Source organism: Diadema antillarum, unplaced genomic scaffold (genome assembly GCF_040938485.1).
Source record: "Diadema antillarum isolate AM-2024a unplaced genomic scaffold, OU_Dant_1.0 seq00001027_RagTag, whole genome shotgun sequence".
Classification (NCBI taxonomy): Eukaryota; Metazoa; Echinodermata; class Echinoidea; order Diadematoida; family Diadematidae; genus Diadema; species Diadema antillarum.
This window is the reverse complement of record NW_027271861.1, coordinates 32,847-51,855: the sequence shown is the minus strand read 5'-3', so window position 1 is coordinate 51,855 and position 19,009 is coordinate 32,847. Positions and strand designations below refer to the sequence as shown.

The following is a 19,009-nucleotide window of genomic DNA, read 5'->3' as shown; positions in this document are numbered from 1 at the left end:
CAATTCGAAAGAAGAATATCTATTTCCGACGCGTACACACGAAAATGATCGGAATTTTATCTCTTCAATAATATGGCGGAGTCAACGGCGCCACTGACTGCCTTCCTGCTTGCATGATTAGATAGATTTACAGGTAGGTTCGGTCACTTTGCTTTGATTCTATCTGAAATGATTTCGATCTGTTCAATGTCATCATAATATTTCTCTCGCAAGAAATCTGGTCAACTAATATCTGCACATGTAAAGGTAAGAATGATATACCTGTATACATTTAGATCTTCGGTTGAATGCATCGTGATTGTACACGCGTTCAACCATGCAAGATGTATTCACCGTGTGTGCTGTGTATATTATGCTTGTTTGCGTGTTTGTGCGCTACTTTTCAACAGCATGCACTAGGTCGAAGTTTAGTGCTCAATGAACTTTAAGGCCATGTTCACAAAGCGAGACGGGTATTGTTTTCCTACAATTCACAGCATGTTTTTGTTTTTGTTCTCAAATGGCGCTTTAATGCTGTTACTCTTGTAATTCTGCCCATTTCGCTGCCATTTTTCTGTTTTTAGCTGTTTAATGTTTGATGGTAATCTGCCACGTTAGAGATAAAAAGAAGAAGGCTGGTTAAAATTCAAGCCTATTTTCCGCACTGCGTCATATAAAGCAAGGTTTGTTGGGGATACACCACCTGACTGAAAGATTAAATGGATGTCCGCATTCTATAATTTAGGTATTTTTCAATGCATGGTCATTGCCTTGTATGATATGTCTGGTGTTGTTGCATTCTTTGAGGTTTTCTGGTTTGTTTGTTTTTTACCCTATAATATCAATAATCAAGATTTCCTGGTATGAGCAATTCAGTGCACTTTTCTATAGTACATAATCCTTAGATCTTCTGTTCTACTAAACTCGACATAAACATAACAATATTCACGATAATGTGCACCTGTATCACGATTTCTTGTCATGCTTCTTTTATTCAATTTCAATTTCAATTTATTTTTCATATTTCTCGATGAAAAATTACATCAAATATAACAAAATTAAATGAAATACATGACATACATAGAATATTGCAAATATATAAAACATAATAGTGGTCGATCTGTTAAGTTTGGAATCTGTGAATAAATGCTAAAGAAATGTGAAGGAACCTACTTAAAAGCGAGCTTGTTGAGCGTAGGTCCCATTCCTAAACTCCCTCTTCCTCGACAAAACAAAACAGAAGGAAACCAAAATACAAATTGACTTCCTGAAATCACTGGGGGAACTTTGCAGTTTCCTATCATGTGAGTTTATTTAATTCACGTTGATTGATTCAGTTTAGCTTCTGCTTCACGGTGTACAATTAGGTCATGAGCACGCTTATTGCTTCTTTCACAATCACAGAACAATGCGACATTATATGCGTTCAGTCACTGTGTATAAAAGGAAGCGAGATCGAATATTTACTTGTGTACGAAGCTATTCCGCAGTATATTTTCATGTACATTCGATCCCTCTGTTAAATATGATATACAGCCTGAAGCCACATCGTAATGTTTAATCGAATAGCCAGCGTTGTTTGCAGAAGGCTCATAACGCAACGTTTACATTCCGTGCACCCACTGTACCCGCAGGTGCACGTATAAAGTCTGTTGAGTTGTTTCCTATGTACATATTTTGCTTGGCACTATTCGGTATATATAAAGCGTGTAAAAGCAATGCTATAAAGTCCTTCTGCAAGAGCTTTTGAGTGCAACTGCTGCTTTACAAATTTTTAACCGCATTTGATTGTGGCACTTGATCTTACCTAGACGGTACGCTTCTTTTTGTTTTTATTCTTTCATTTCTAAAAGCTCTAGACACACCAGACTCAGATCCTGTTGCTTCCAAATGATGGCTTCTGGATAGGTGTATTTGCTTTATAGGTTTGTTCAAGTTTTGGTTTCAGAACCAAAAACCATGTAAACCGAATCCTTGGCGCTCGGCACTGGGCCAATTATGCTCTTAATAAATTATCAATCTCTCCAATTATATATGCGCAAATATGTATATATTTTACAGTCATGCTTGACTAAAAGCCAAATAAGTGATGGTTATTACGATGATTATGATTTTGCATTAGACCTACTGTATTTTGCTCCTCATTTCAACTCTATAGTCTCATTATGCTCTTACTGATTATATTTCACTGTCTTTTCGCATTGCCCGCACCCCCCCCCCCCCCATTTCATGGCCCCGTTTGATTATGCATCTTATCCAGCGTTTGACATACATTTTCTCTCTGATAGAATTATTTTATCACGTCTGACCATACTTATATTATGAGTCCAGTGTCTCGGTAAAATTTTTATTCTAGAATTCCCCCATTCGCTCTACTCATACTCAACTATACCAACCTTTGGACGTCTGTCCATCTCTCTCTCTCTCTCTCTCTCTCTCTCTCTCTGTCATTCTCTCCCGTTTTCTAGCAGTATATATTAAATGAAAAGTAGCGTCCTGTGATTAATTAAAGATGAAGTCACTGCATTGTAAGTTTGCTTTCAGTTGGTGGAGATGGAGTATCAATATGGAGTATGCCTTTATAAAAGAGCGCAGCTAAGAATTTGTCACGTTTGTTCAATAACTAATCAATGGGTATGAGTAGCGAGAGCAACGGCACCCTTTTGCTCTCGATTGGTCTACATTATTTGCATATAGCCTTTAGAAAGGAAGGGTTGGTATGTTAGAAAATGCACTTCCTCTTTTATATAATTTTGTTTGATTTTATTTGAATTTAATCAATTTCATTCAATTCAATTTCATTTTATTTTATTCATACATTTCACATAGTAAATATAACATTTAAAAAAAAGAAACTTCAAAAAATTATTTAGCATTGACGAAAAAGCGAGATGCATATGAGATTATAAATCATACAATATGCGTAGATATTGAAGTAATACATGCACACACATAAAAAAAAGAAAAATCATAAATTATTCAATCTATTACGAATTAATACAGGAGAATTTGACCATGGCCTCTGAAAAGAATACACATTGTCAACTTGTCACTGACAGCAAATCATTTCATCATAATGATTGTTTTCATTTCCACACTGTCCCATCACGGCGACGGCATCACTCTTGATACGATACCATTGTTATCATAATCGATATCTCAAGCATGTCAAAACGACAATGCTATAATCATACCAAGATCAGAAATATAATCATTTCCTTCGATATTACTGCATCTATTCACACAAGTCTAACTGCTGTTGGAAATGTTACCATTTCATCTTACCTCCTTTCCTATATCAAATACAGACATAAGTTATGTAATCTTTCATATCATTATGAGAGTTGCACTTATTATCATAATTTTATATGTAATGACGATGATTATTATTATTAATACTTGCACCATTGCACCATGCCTTTTCTTCCCGCTAGTTAGCTGGTCTGCCTGACATCATACTTCTTGCTGAATATTTACAGCTTCTTCTTCTTTTTATTTCTGTTTATGCGTTCATTTCTCGGCAGAAAACCGCACATTTCCTTCAGTTCTTCTTCCTCTTATAAAGCACCCAAGTTGTACACGGGTTGCACGAAATCACACGATGTACGCCGGCACCACTCCAGGTATCTGCACACATGTGATTGGTAAATGATTCGCACCTGCCGCAAGATGTAGCATGAAAAACATACAAACAAACTTTGAATAACGCACAATACAAACACATCTCCACATCAAATAAATCCGCCGCGGTATAACAAGGGTCACCATAATAAACACACATCCACTGCTGCCTACTTCTTCATCGACTTCTTGCGTTGTCACCCGATTTCATCACCAATGTTCGCTGTCGCATTTTCGCCCACGATGAACTCTAGTGGGACGGCGTTATCATCATCGACTGTGAATATGACCATGCATGAAATTTCGACGACTCCAAATATGACCACGGCCGTCACGTCGACGGTCACGAACATGACGACGCTGAATGGCACTACGGAGCAGTGGATGACGACGCCAGATCCCTCCGATCTGGACTGCGAGCACGGACATCGGTGGATACGCGATAACCTTGGCGAGTGCCTGGAAACACCGGCGCAATACTTCGCCTTCTCGGTCGGCATAGCAAGCATTGGCCTGTGGTTCCTTGCTCATATACTGTGAGTTATTTGCCTTACAGTGTCCCTTCATGATTACGAAAACGTGCATTGTGTATGACTTTTAAATGTACTTTTCTCCATTTCTCCTCTTCTCTGTTGACCTCTGTATCGGATTAAGTGTGTACACCTCCAGAGAGACACAGACACACATATTGTATATACGCTTTAATAAAGTTGTATTGTATATGACTTGGTGACTTGATGAATACATTGTAATCTATTACTATTATAGAAAGAGTCTGATCGCAGAACAAGTTAACTCCATTCTCCACCTCCTTCCATTCTGGTTGAGGTGACTGCGATTAAACCTGCTAAAAATACAGAAAATACTGAGAAAATATTGTATATATTAATAATAAGTTCAAGAATATTCCTTGTTTTATTACAAGGGAGCATCACTGGAAAGGTTTTTATTTTCCCCGTCTGTTGATTGACTAGCTTTAAAATGTTTGCAAATGGGGCTTAGAACATTTTGTGATCAAACTATGACTGTCATTGCACAGGTTGTTCAAGTCGCGACACGATGACCCAGACAGTAGCTGTGGCGGTCTCGGGTTGATCACCACGAGTGCGATCGGCTCCGTCTGCAACTTGATCGGGGCTTCCTTATGCGATCAATTGCAAACACAGGTGAATGGCTATCTTATCTTACTTGAAACAAAGCATTGGTAATATTACGTTTGGATGAGATTCTTGTCATTGGTGATGAGAATCTGATATCTACGATAATGATGATGTTGTTCACAATCATATCAATGAATATGAGGGAAATGTGGCAAAAATGTCAACACTTTTCTATCGAAAGGCAACCTGATCATGCTGATACTACGACGATTCATACATCGTTGTTCTTTTTCTTTTTGAATGGAGATTTGACGATAAAAATGATCAAGTTGATTTTGAAGCCAACGTTGGTGATCAGGATCATAATGGTGAAAGATGACATTGTTTATGCAGCATTGTGACAAAGGATAGTGAAAATGATGATACTACGGCAGGTGTAAACTGTTGAGTTTCGTTTTAACTGTTGATGGCGATCATTTGGAATGATGATTTTTTTTTGTCGTCGTCGTTGTCGTCGTCGTCGCTGTCGCTATTGTTCTTATCGTTGTTTTCACTAGCAATAATCAACATTTTTCCAATAACACTGCGACTTTCTTTTTTTTTTCATGCCGGATTAATTGTTCTATTTCTAACATATGTTTAAATGATATGCGAAGCTATGATAAGGTTTGAATAGAATGATATTGTTCTATCGTAACATCATTTTACTATTTGCTAATGGTCTTTAACAGTTATTATCATTATCATCAGCATCTCATTACCATGATAATCAATGATGTTGTTTTCCCCCGTTGCTAGGCAATAACGGCCGGTTACCTGGTATTCAGTGACACCATCTTCTTCCTACAATGGGTCTTCTGGTGGAACAGGAGTCGACGGATGAGTAGACAAGGACTGTCCTTTTACGGTGAGACAAGTAGGTATACAGACACACGAACGAATGGTCCTTTGAAACGTTTTCATTTCATTGTCCACGTCCGTGTCTGTTTATTTCATTCCGTATTTCAAATGCAATGCGATACATTCTTCGAGCAATTGAAGGTAATGCGACGTTTACAAGAAAAGTAGTGGATATGTCTACGTAAAGGGAATACAAAATCAAGGAAAATGTTCTCTTAAAACAATATTGTTAATGACTTCAGTCTTTTTCATTTTTAATGGATTTCGTTTTATGATTCTGGGTAATCTTTTCCAGACTGATGGGTGACAATGTTATTAAGGGGGTGTAGAGAAAGGGAGCATAATTGTAAAACGAGTTAACAAGTTGTGAATTGATATCATCTTGAAAAAGAGTGATGTTGTGCTTTCACGGGAACTTTTAAACTGATGCTCACGTGATGCTGCGTTGTATTGTTTTTTTGTTTGTTTGTTTGTTTGTTTGTTTGTTCATTTCCATCTGAGAAGATGGCTGGATAGCCCATATTCAGCTACGTTTAGCTGGTCTTGTATGGGGTCCAGTTGGATGTGAGTTGGGACCACTTCACCGGGATAAACACCCTGCTCTTTGCGATGAATGAATGAAGCAGGATCTTTTACGTGCATGAGCTGAGACTCTCTCATACACGGGACCTCCATTTTATGTCCTATCCGAGGGACAGAGTGTTTTGCCTCTTGCTATATAGAGGGGACGGTATGTTTACACACAACATTGCTCAGTCCAGACTCGGGTTCGAACCCGGGCCGCGTGATCGTCTCATCTGCATATTCTCAATTTATACTACTTTTGATTTCGACATCGATGCAGCATACTGCTTAAATCCAGAGTTTGACATCAATCATATTAATGGTAGAAACGGGAAATAATTTGGGGGGGGGGGGAGAAGGGTGGTTTGGGCTTTCTTCCCGTTCCCCTTGTGTTTTTGTCGATGTCATAGTAACTGTTATCATGATCATATGTGATGCTGTTGTTGCTGTTTTTAAACCCCATTTGAATTCGACATTGTTCTCTTACTCACATTTTTTTTTTCATGCTCCAACACAATTTCGATAATGAAATGTTATTCCGGAATCCTTGTTTGTTTGCGTGAAATAGATCGTTCTACAACTAAGCACGTTGCAGTTTGTTATGATTATGCTTGTAAGCATGCAATGACCTCAATGTTTCATAAACCATTGGGGCAGCTGATGAACAGCCAAGTAACTGCTTATATTTCGTTTGATATCGTGGCAGCTGCAATTACATGTATTCTGTAACTTGCAATGGAAGCGAATTAATGAACGAAATTAGGTCATGTATATGTCCTGGAGAGTCATATCGCCACCACGTCACAGTGTCTTCGCCCCGGTAGCATTGCAACCACCAATCTAGTGCTCGCAGTTTTTAACCAAACTGTGACATCATTTCGATTTGGTGGATATGTTACCAAGAAAGTTTCACTGACTCCTTCTCTTAGTGCCGTCCGAGGATTGGAAATCACCCAATAGGACGAGAGAAGAGAATGCGACCATGAATGGAGGGGGAGGGTCCCTGGTGCTTTGTCTCTGTCTTCCCTGGCTGATGGCGGTCTTCTATTTGCCAATCAAGTTTTCCCTTGCTTCCGAAGAGCTGTCATACAGAGGCCACGCTCATATGTCTACAACTGGGCGAAAGTTATTAATGGTTGGAGAGGTAAGGACCAGTAAATATTCTAGGCATTTCTCAAGTTGAATGCGTTTAGCGATATTATCCACATTGTATTGTCTTATATTTTCTGCGTCCCTCTATAGCAAGGGATTTCCTTTGCTCCTCTTTCGTTAAGTACGCAGGTATGATCATGACATTGTGACAAAAGTTGGCATCAATATTAGATTAAAAGAAAGACCTATCGGCATTGGCTTATTGGTATTAATAACATCGATGACAATGATCATGATATAATGTTGATGATTGCGTTAACGATGAAAATGATCACAGAAATACGTTGAACTAGTATTACTAGATGCGTTATTACTCGTGATGCCAATCTTGAATCGACTTGTTGATGTAGTTCTTCTTTAAACATTCTCACTGCCTGTTAAATCTAATTTTTACTGTCTTCAGGTCTATTCAGGCATTTTACATCTCCATCCGACTAATTGCATAATAATACAAGCGTGTTACAAATACGTATGGATGGCATAAGTTCGGTCGGCTATTTTAAGGTAACAAGCCGCACTTATGATGATGATGGTGGTGATGATGATGATGATGATGGTGATGGTGATGGTGATAATGATGATGATGATGATGAAATGGCATTTACATATATAACGCTTTCTATCTGTAGATATGAAAAGGAATTACAATCTTACTAAAGTGTTATTTTTTACGTTCTTCTGCTGTTGTTTTTGCTTCGTTTCCCAAGTCGTCCACAGATAATTTCGGTTACGCCTTGGGATTTGCTGCACTAGTTTTCTATTCCCTTCGTACAGTACCAACAATAGTAAACATTGTGAGTATATCTCTACTCCGCTCATTTTCCCCTCTGAATGTACCAGGAATATTTTCTATCGTCGATAGCAATGTATGTATATGGATGTGGAAGTGGATGCGAAATTATACATGATTTATTTAGTTTATAGAGACTTTGGCGATTGAAAAGGTAAGCCTTAATGAATTTGCATCTTTTCCAGTTGTCGACATGGCGTACTTTTTCATTTTGTGTGAGTGTGTGTGTCTTTCCACTACAATGTATAAACAAGAAAGAAATACTCACAAATGAGTCTGTATATATGTCTAGAAAGAAAGACATCGGTAAACAGAAGTCGATGCACGTAATAATGAATCATTATGTTGGTAGATATAGACGGACAGGTAGACATACATGTAGCTACATGGATAGATTGATCGGCAGACAGCTGATTAAGTTTTGTATTCAAATATATTCTATGCCGTTTATAATATAAATGTCTCTACAATACACCAGAAATGAGGTAAGGAACATGAAAATAGGTTTAAAGCAATAAAGTATGTGCAGAGGTTAAATTGTGCACGATTTTGTCATCGAACAAGCGGATGAGGAACACATACGCAGCCCAAAATATATGACCGAAAGTCACATTACTATTTTGCCTGGTGGTATCGCCTTCACTGATTGAAAATGTCGCCCGTGATTTATAGGGCATGTGTGAATTGTCGTTGTGACATACAGAGATTGCCTTGGTCGTGTTTGATTTCGACATTAAGTCTTCGTACTTCAATAACATCATGGAAGCTTTACACAGTGTACTTTGAACTTACCTGAATCAATAAGTGTAGCATACAAGCGTCGTAGGACATCACCGAGTCTGTTGGCGGTTCCATTCATGTGCAAACACTGTGAGCTAAATGCGCTCTGCATATTAGCTATCTCATGTTTTTATGATCATAGGATTTTGCCTTTTTTTCCCTCCAACATTCAACACAATAGACCCCGACCTTTTTTATATAGGGCCTATCACGCACGAATCTCTTCTGTTTCTCTCTCTCTATTTCTCATCACTTTTCTTTCTTATTTCATCTTTTTTCTTCCAGTCTCTTTCACTTTCTCATTGTCTGAAGCTCCCTTTCTATCTATCTGTCTATCTATCCATCTATCTATTATATCTATCTATCTATCAACTTATCTACCTATCTATCTATCTATCTATCCATCTATCTATTATATCTATCTATCTATCAACTTATCTATCTATCTATTATATCTATCTATCTATCAACTTATCTATCTATCTATCTATCCATCTATCTATCTATCCATCTATCAATCTATCTAACCATCTATCTATCTATCCATCTATCTATCTATCTATCCATCTATCTATCTATCTATCCATCTATCAATCTATCTAACCATCTATCTATCTATCCATATATCTATCTATCTATCTATCTATCTATCTACTGGTATCTATCTATCTATCTATCTATCTATCTATCTATCTATCTATCTATAAATCTATTTCATCATTCTTTTCAACCATTTTTTTTCATGTTGATGTCATTATCTATTTGTTCTTTTTGACCACAGTATGTACTGTACCAGCACCCCACTACCGTTATAGGCGTTTTATATCTTTCGCAGAATCCATATGATACTTGTCAATTTGTATCTACTATTTAGTATCTTTCCGTTCAATCACGTGTCTTTTTTTAAAATTGGTCCATGGCAAAAAGAAAAGCTTGCCCTTTGTCCTCTAAAACCTTTGTTTGTGATCAGTAACTGCTGCGAATCCAGATGCCTCTGTGCACCGATTCGTAGTTGCATCACTCTAACCTAATATAGGGCATTTGCATCACTTCAGGTCGACACATTACGACAGATCCTACACAAGAATTCATCCCGAAATAAACTGCCATTACCATACAGATATACACGAACTTACATAATGCAGAACACATTCTTTTTTTTCTGCTTAAAGGCCAATCATAAAACCAAATACGCGGAGTCCGTATCACACCACGTACTCCAAATCGTTGCAAACGTCTGCTACTTCGTCTCCGTTCTTGCCTATGACACCGATGCAGCCTTTCTTACCAACGCACTTCCTTGGCTTCTAATCAGGTGAGCAGCTGACGACCCTGACGGTGTATAATTATTTCAAAAATCAAATACCTGATATGGAAAACAGCACGAACCTCCTATTTCTATATGGCTTCATAGTAATCAAGCTCTATCTTGTTTTTTATTGTTCATGCAATTCATGTACCAAAATGTCTGATATGCTATGATGAAACAGATTTTAACGAGGAGGCCTAGTTCAGTTTGTCGTTAGAACGAATTTTCACTGTAGGAGTAAAAAGTTACATGAGAAAGAAAAATAACGCAAAGCTATATCCACATAGAAATAAGCATGATAAATACTGCCAAAGTTTTTCTCACAGTAAATTGGTTTCAGAAATGGATGTATTTGGTTTCTTTTCGTCAAACAAGCTAAAGCATCCTGCTCAGAAAAGATGGCGTAGTGGTTTCATTTTGTGCGTAAATTGTCAAAATTTTACAAAAGGGACCGAGCTGACTGAACTTTCTAAAGAAGATTCTCTCAGCAAATTGAGAAAACGTAAAGGTCTATGAGATGAAAATAATTTCAGGTTGATTAAAGACACTGTACACGAACGTCTCTTACCAGTGTGTTTAGTATTCTAGCATTCTGAGCTCACTCTCCTTTCATGTAATGACATTTTGCGTTGAAAGTTTTTCATGCGTCGACTGTTAGTCAGTCTTTGATTTTGTTTTTGTTTTTCTCCTGCAGTTGGGCATTTGTTGGATTTAGTTCAATTGTATCCTTTTGATTTCCCTCGGTGGGAAAGCATTATATCATTCATTCCTTCATTAATTCCATTCATTCATTTTGTTTTTGTTCTGTTACGTATTTTATGAAGGAAATACATACAAAACCCAGCGAAATTATGTTATTATGCACATGCAGTACGTCGAAGTGTGCAAATACCTGAAGAAAAGTTTACAAACTAAAAGGCAAACAGCATAGATTCCTTTCACTGATGATCTAATAAGTAATGTTTAAAAAGTATTATGAATGAGTTTTGGTTTTGCAAACTGCAACATCTACGGTACATACAGCAGCCCACATTTCCTTTTTTTTTACCATTTTCAACCCTCTCCCTTAAAGACATAAAGACACTAATGGTAGTGATATGCGCTATAATAAGCACTGTATAATAAAGGCAATATCCAGTCTTTATCTGAAAGGATAAGATAATAGTATATAGATCAAGGAGATACCTCCTTGTGCAGACGAATAAGACAAAGAGAAAGCATGGCAAAACTGACACAGTAAGTATGATGCAAGGTCAGAACACATAGATCCATGATTCACCAGCATCTCGACAGAGTTCCTCAGTAAATATCAGTATCCTTGACAACTCCCCCACCACCAACCTGGTCAGATCATCTTCTTGGTGCTGAAAAACCGCGGCGTCGGGTCGAGTGGCCGCGTGGTCGGCCGACGGAGGGCGGACGGCACGTTCCTTCTCTTTCCCAGCGAGGAGAGCCTCAACTCGGATCTGGAGCGCTCCGTCGGCCCGCGGTTCGGCGACAACAACAACGCGGGAAAGTTGCCGAGTATTAAGGAGGAGCCTCATCTCGAGATAAGGGAGGAGAGCGAGGTGGGTCTCTATGGCAACGAGATGTATAAGTCATGTGAACTTTGACGAAGCGTGATTTTTAGGGGTTGTGGTTAGTGAGAGGGGCGGTGGGGGGGGGAGGGCTGAGGAAGATGATTGAAAACTTAGAATGATGAAGACCCTTTTTAGCGACTGCGTTTTTTAGTGTCTGCGTAAATTTAGTAATATAATGATTGTCACAGGAAAACAGACAAGGATAATTTCATTCGATGAATTAAACTGCAGAAGGCCAACGGTTTATCATCTTTCATCATTAGACTGTTGTGACACTTTCTGGAAGATTGCGGGTGGTTTGTTCTCGTATGTGGAATTCTAAAACAAGGGCCAGAACTCTCCATTTCTTACTATGATACTGTTCTTGCTCTTGTGTATATGACTGTGCTGCGAACACTTGCAGGAGATCTCACATGTATGTATTTTAGAAGCCTAAAGTATGGATTACGGGCGAGTTAAGGTAAAATTGGTTTTCACTTTGATACATCACAAACACTGAATGATCAAAATCACTCGGGATGTATCACTGTGGATGGAGGCGATGGGGGCGCTGTGGCATAGACAAGTGGGTAGGACTCCCGACTCCCAATCGGAGGACCCGAGTTCGATTCCCTCCCCGTGTTACGTCCCTGGACAAGATATTTTTACCCACCATGTCCCTCTCGACCCACGTGCATAAATGGATACCTGGCAACGCTAGGGTAAATGACAGGGCCCTCTGTTAGATCCAGTGGCAATACTGAGGAGGCTACCCTGGATAAAAAAGACCAAACAAACAACTTATTACTACCACTGCTCAGTCAAACTGATAGTTCCTTCAGTGCAAGTTTCTTTGTAGACGTTAACAAAACTCGACCCTCCTCTAAACCCTTAATAGAATGAAATGCATCCAGACCATGAAGACCACGAGGGCGACTACGATCCAGAGACGGCAAGCATCCACAGCCGAGCCAGCGACTTTATCCTGGACGACGATCAGGACGTCTACGTCCGCGAAGGCGATGGCAATGGTAAACGTCGTAGGCCGAGAGGCGCCACAGATTTCGACGACGATGGCCTAGAGGTATGATATTTTCGTTCTTATTGTTGTAGTGTGTTTGTTTGTGTGCTTCTTTCTTTCTTTCTTCCTTCCTTTCTTTCTTTCTTCCTTCCTTCCTTCCTTCCTTCCTTTCTTTCCTTCTTTCTTAATTTCTTTCTTTCTTTCTCTCTCTGTCTTTTTTTCTTTCAAATGCTGGTCTAATGATATGATTGTGTTGTTCCCTCGGATATCAAGCACATGCTAATGAGCTAGCCTTGTTTTAAGTCGTCTGTTAAATACCTCCTAAAGTACATTTATAATGCGCCGTGTCTGTCATTACTGATACTCTTGGCGCGTGAGAGCCTGCATAATTCAACACATGCTGTGTAAACATGAACAGTGACAGTACAACCCTTCAAACCCAGTCCGTATCCAATATTACATTAAATACGGTTCTAGATTAGAAGAATTTAGCAAGGACAGTTTGAATCAGTGAAGGCCCTACATAATCTACGATCTATATTGCGTGTTTTATCGTTTCTCTGGATAGATAGATGGGATCCCTAATACAAACCTGTACCAGAAACACATCGATGAAAATGATTGCGTGGATATGTTCAGTAGGCATTTATATCATTGATCGCATTTCTGTTCATGTATGTTTGTTTACATGCCATGTATGTACGATATTATTTTTTATTGCGTCACACCTGTACATTCACACGTCACGACTATTGAAGCAGCCTATTGGTATCCATATACACCGTGTACACTGTATTGTTCTCGATAGTGGGATTTCAACGATTTTCGGTCGAAGTACACCGACGCCGAATCCGACAACGACGAGTCGAACAAGGCCATGAATGGATCGCCGAACCACCACAGCCTTGGGGTGCTAGCGGACGGACTTGAGTACGACGACGACTGGGATGAGGAGAAGGTGTTGGGCGAGATCGAGCGGGAGCTGCGACATGGTGACGACATCGACGGCGACACAATTTCCATGGAATACGATACCGCGGATGACGATGATAACTTTCAGATCGAATATGCCTTCACGGCCCAATCTCCGTGATTCACCCTCGCCCTTTTGTTCCAGATTCCACCATTTATATACGATGTGATGAAAATTACTGTACTCGAATTCGCGCATTCGATGACAATCTGCAGAGTGGTTTGTAACTTTAGCAGTCGGCAAACCTTTAAGCTGTAATTATGGAGGTCTAGATTCTAATACAGCTGTAAGTATCTGCATTTGGCAGCTTCGTGAGGGCTAATGTCATGTTGAAACGTTTCCATGGTTACTCCCTTCCTGAGCGGACAGACCGTTCTATATACTAAGAACAATGGGTACTGTAGGCATTGCATTGAGATTGTTTTGTATAATATTACCAAACTTAATCAGATGCTAAGACAATACACATCTAGTCCATCTTATACACATCGTCATATACCATCTTTAATAAAACTATCAGGTGGTTTAATTTCCCCCAATTTTCCAAAGTAAATAACACACTGAATCGTGGGACCTCCTCGACTAGCTCTCGCAAAGATCGCAGAGAGCACACAGTGTCATCGCATGGCACTAGGCGCCGCAAGAAAGGCGAGGCAAGAGGAGTCAGGGAAGGCGCAGTGCGTGGACGCCCCGGGAGGAGCAGTTGCTGTAATAGCCAAAGGCAATCGGTCCACATCGATGCGACTTGTATTTTTGTATCGTCACTTTCAGTGAAATTGAAAAAGAGAATGAGCGGGGAAAATCTCCAAGCACTTAAATGAGAGAGAAGAATACCATCCAGGAGAGTTCGAGGAATAGTTGAAACAATGTAAAAAAAAACAACCCCGACGTTTGTTATATATATATGTTCAAATGCAGGATGATCATGAAACCACGCTACGCACCACAACTGTCTGAACCACAGTCCGCAATAATTCATGAGTTTAAAATACGCCGGTCATTTAGGTATAAGAGCGTGACTCAATGATTCGTGATATAGCATGTATAGTGCGACGACCTTTTTTTTCGTTACCACACCAAATTTTTCCTTACGTAGAACAGAATGAGCCAAAACATTGTCGCTACTTGAACATGACTTCCATGCTGCTCTACTAGGACATGGAAAAAATATATTCCCGGCATACAATCAACATTGACAATAAGCATGAAAAGAGTCGACCATTTTAAAGTGATCGCCATTTTGTTTAATTTTTACTCGCTGGTACAAGCTGCAAAGTTACTACTTCGCAATCACTTTTTCTCCTGAAGCCAAATTAAGTAATAAAAATTATCGCTCTGCAAAGAGAGATAAAAAAAATCATGTGAAGATTCTCCCCATTTTTGATTTTTTTTTTAAGGCGAAGTGAGAGTTGTGCTTTGTAGCAATTTCTATATTGTATCGATATTTATAGCGTATTATATAATGTAACACTTGTATCTGCAATCTCATACTGTGTATGTCGCTCTCCAAGTTATTGTCATTGAATGATGGTAATCACAATAACTTGTTACTTTTTTTAAGATACTTACTTCTCAATGCTTATGTTATGTTTGATACCCTTGTTAATTATATTGATCTTCCATATGTACATAAGAAACTATTCAGGAAAAAAGTAACGTGCAGTGTTTTTCGTACTCAGAAAAATCATGCGTAATTATGTGTCTATTGTTTTGCTGTTGTTGTTTTTGTTGTTGTTGTTGTCGTTGTCGTTGTTGTTGCATTGTCAGCATGGATTTGTACAAGACGAATTTGACCTAAAGATTTGCAGACATGAAACGTCTTCTTTTGATTTACACCGTTACTCTTTATAAAAATATTGCTATCCCATGTAATATTTTGCCATCATTTTGTTGTTGTATACTGTACTTTCCTTGTTACAGTTTTAGTTTTCTTTAGGTCGGCAATGTTACTTCTTGAAATAAGTACAAAAAGTTAGCTCGTCCTTTTAAAAAGTGGGACTTTGTCAAATTTTTTGAGAAAAAAAAATGTTGTTTTCAATTTCCTTGTGCGTACTATTTTGAAGTAAAACAGAGAAGCTCCCGTAATTACCTTTTTTTTTTGTTTACTGTAATCTTTTGTACATTTGTTATTTTGGAAAACATATCATATTATATGAACACAGGTCGACATAGAGATCTAGGCGAGCAATGCCCATGAAAAGAAGTATGCGTAATTATTTCACTTACCTCGACGTAAATGAGGTAATGTTGTTAACACTGTATCATTGGAAAGAAAGGACAGAAAGTACTTCATTTTTCATGTACAAACATGAAAAAAATAAACCATCTCATTTAGTGTGATATAAACTTCTGTTTTCAGTAATATACAACACACATGAACTGTTTTGCTCTTTATGTGTTGTCCTTCTATTCAAGTACTAGTAAAGAAAAATTTTGTATGTATGTATCATGTAAATGGTCCAAATCAGGGAGAAGCTGTATAACAATCAGGGGAATTTGATATCTTATAATGACTTTTAACTAACTCGCATTATGTAACTATTTCAAACACTACAAAATGAAATGGTGAAATAAAAGTTTACAGAATTCACTCACGAAGGTCTTGCTTGATGCTAGTTTTAATGCGTGTAATATGGCAATTATCAAGGTAATTCAGCTTTTTAAATCGAAGGGAATTTCGTACTCACATTACAAACAATATTCTGTTAATATATATACATTACTAATTTTTTTTTGTTCAGTATTTGTTTTTGTATTTTTATTTATGCAAGTAACATTGTGCCTGTAAGTATAAAATTTTGCATAGAAGTAATCTAAATCGCGCATTTGTTTCATAGCTCAAAAGAATAATAGATTAACAAATGTGATGAAATATGGCCAGCAGTTACACATTTTAGTCCAACATTGGCAATAAGAATGTGATGTATATGTTGTTGCTTTTGGGTTTGTTTGTTTGGTTTTTTTCTTTTTGCAAAAGAGTAAATAAACCAATGAACGAGAGACGTACGAATGAAATATTTATTTGCACAATATAAGAACTAGGTCTTCTGTAGTCCCTACAGGAAGGAGAAATGAAGGATAAATACACAGTTCAGACCAGCCGACTATCGCAAAACAACATCTTTAAAACCATGTGTCATGCAAAGTCGGGACAGCAAGACATTCGGAGCAAATTTTCAGGTTGTTATCGGACTCATGTCAGACAGTTTTGCCCGCCGCGAGAAATTCTACCCCGGGTTCGTTGAGACTACTCACAATATAACGTACCCGTCTGCATACTTTATCTAGCTGTGAAAGAAAATATAACTCCAACCGTCATGGATCGGGTTGAAGGTGTCTCACACAAGTTTTGAAGAAAAAACTTAAAAGAACATGAATACTTACAAAGTAATGAGAAGGCAAGCTGCACACATATTTTAAACTCTATATGTCATACTATGGAGCTACAGGTGATGTGGCTTCATGACCATACAGTATGTCCCCCCAAAAGATTACAATCAGATTTTCGCATTGATAACACCCAATATGATTAAACTGTCTAAATGCTACCTCAGGATCTTAAAATATGACATCTTAGCTCCATTTTGCAGAAAACCCCATTCAGTTTGGTTAAGCGGTCACAGAAAAATGTGGATTGTTGTAAAGCATGTCGTGAGTCTGATTCTTCTAAGTTTAACACTTCGATGCTCTCGTGTGTGAATACAATAGACAGAAATTAGAGGGAAGAGATTCCTGACATCCTCTACAAAATTCCTCATTTCTCTTTGACCACTAAAGCAAATCGAATGGGGTTTTCTTTAATATGTGGGCAATGAGTTATAGTTTCATACCCTGAATTTGTATTTAGATTGGTGCACATTTTTTTTAATATATCATTGCAGAAGCACCCCTTGTATTTTTTTGGGGGACATATGGTATACTTCAAAATAGTGTCACATCAAAATCAATATCATATAGATTGGACTCGATGCTTGGAAACAATATTTCTGCCTTAAAGATGATCTTAGGCATTGACGGTTGAAGTCTATAGACGTATGTTAGGGGAAAATTTCTTTTTTTTAACATGACTCTGTACCATGTTCGATGTTACTCTGAAATTACTCTTAAGCAAGAAATAAGAACGTAGATACAATATAATCATGGCATAACAAGGTATGATCTAATGATACATGTGATTAAGTACCGAGATTTTCCCCCATAATAATCACAAGCATGTTATGTACAAACTTTACCATACAAGCTGAATTTACTTATGGCTGCAAACCGCATTAACAAAATATATCAAATGTTTTGCTTATATATAATACATGTATAAATAGCACAAAATTTATTTCAAAGATCACGACAATTTCCTTTACACTTTCAGGAGCATTAGGTTTATCAGTGACAGTGTGCTTTCCTTAAAATGGAGCCATCTTACAAAGCATTCCTAATGTATCCCAATGTGATAGACATATAAAATATGGAAGTAAATCTTTGAGTTAATCTGAACTCTTACTGCTTCCATCAAGGACATAGAATCTTGAGGCTAGTTTCTCCACGTAATATTCATTTACTTGCCTTTCATTATATTTCATGTTCTCTTTCAATCCAGCAAGCAGTAATGGGTACCGCAATCGAAATGAAAAGCAGAGTATACATCATGTTGTTTTGCCCCTTTTTAAATTCCATGTTTTGCAGTTAAAAGGAAAATAGTGATGATACGGCGTGATGCCGACGTCCTAAAAAAAAAATTATAAATCTAAATAAAAATATAGCCTCATTGACTGATTTAGTCATTGACCATACTGAAAATTCAACGTTCAAATCCGCATAAAAATTGTAAAACTGATGATAGAGGAAGTATTGTTAAAAGACAACAATAGTCTTACCATGTTCTCCTTTGATACATCAAATAATGACGGCTACCACAATCCAAACAGAAAGAAAAAATATCAAGAAATTATGTTCTTTCATTTTCTTTAATTTTCGTCACCAATCAACAGCGTGATGCGTGCATGCTAATAACAGATACAAAGTTAAATATAAAGATTGTTTGACTGACTGATTAAGAAAATTTACCATACTAAAAAAGTAATTGTCCAAATATGCTTAAAGAACTGTGAAATGGATGATTTATAAGGTTTCTTCAAAATACAATAATATTCTTATAATGTTCTCCTTTAAGCCACAAAGTAGTGACGGGTACCGCTGCAATAAAAAAACACACACACACAAACACATCATGTTGTTCTGTTCCTTTTTCAAATTTTCATGACTTG

General features: G+C 37.8%; 1 protein-coding gene across 1 annotated transcript; it reads left to right on the top strand.

Moving 5' to 3' along the window:
- On the top strand, window positions 1–14,439 carry LOC139742854 (uncharacterized). Its single transcript, XM_071653369.1, has 11 exons — window positions 1–133; window positions 3,504–4,136; window positions 4,640–4,766; window positions 5,499–5,607; window positions 7,094–7,308; window positions 8,024–8,110; window positions 10,059–10,201; window positions 10,890–10,917; window positions 11,545–11,763; window positions 12,653–12,838; window positions 13,584–14,439. Exons 2-11 carry the CDS (start codon window positions 3,817–3,819, stop codon window positions 13,866–13,868), a joined length of 1,719 nt encoding a protein of 572 aa, XP_071509470.1. The 5' UTR covers window positions 1–133; window positions 3,504–3,816; the 3' UTR covers window positions 13,869–14,439.
- Window positions 14,440–19,009: the final 4,570 nt, after the last annotated feature.

Bases quoted from the DNA above. Each gene is read 5' to 3' on its own strand.
- LOC139742854 (XM_071653369.1), top strand. From the start codon at position 3,817: ATGTTCGCTGTCGCATTTTCGCCCACGATGAACTCTAGTGGGACGGCG. The intron at 4,137-4,639 runs GTGAGTTATTTG...GTCATTGCACAG, and splicing joins TGGTTCCTTGCTCATATACT to GTTGTTCAAGTCGCGACACG. The intron at 12,839-13,583 runs GTATGATATTTT...TGTTCTCGATAG, and splicing joins TCGACGACGATGGCCTAGAG to TGGGATTTCAACGATTTTCG.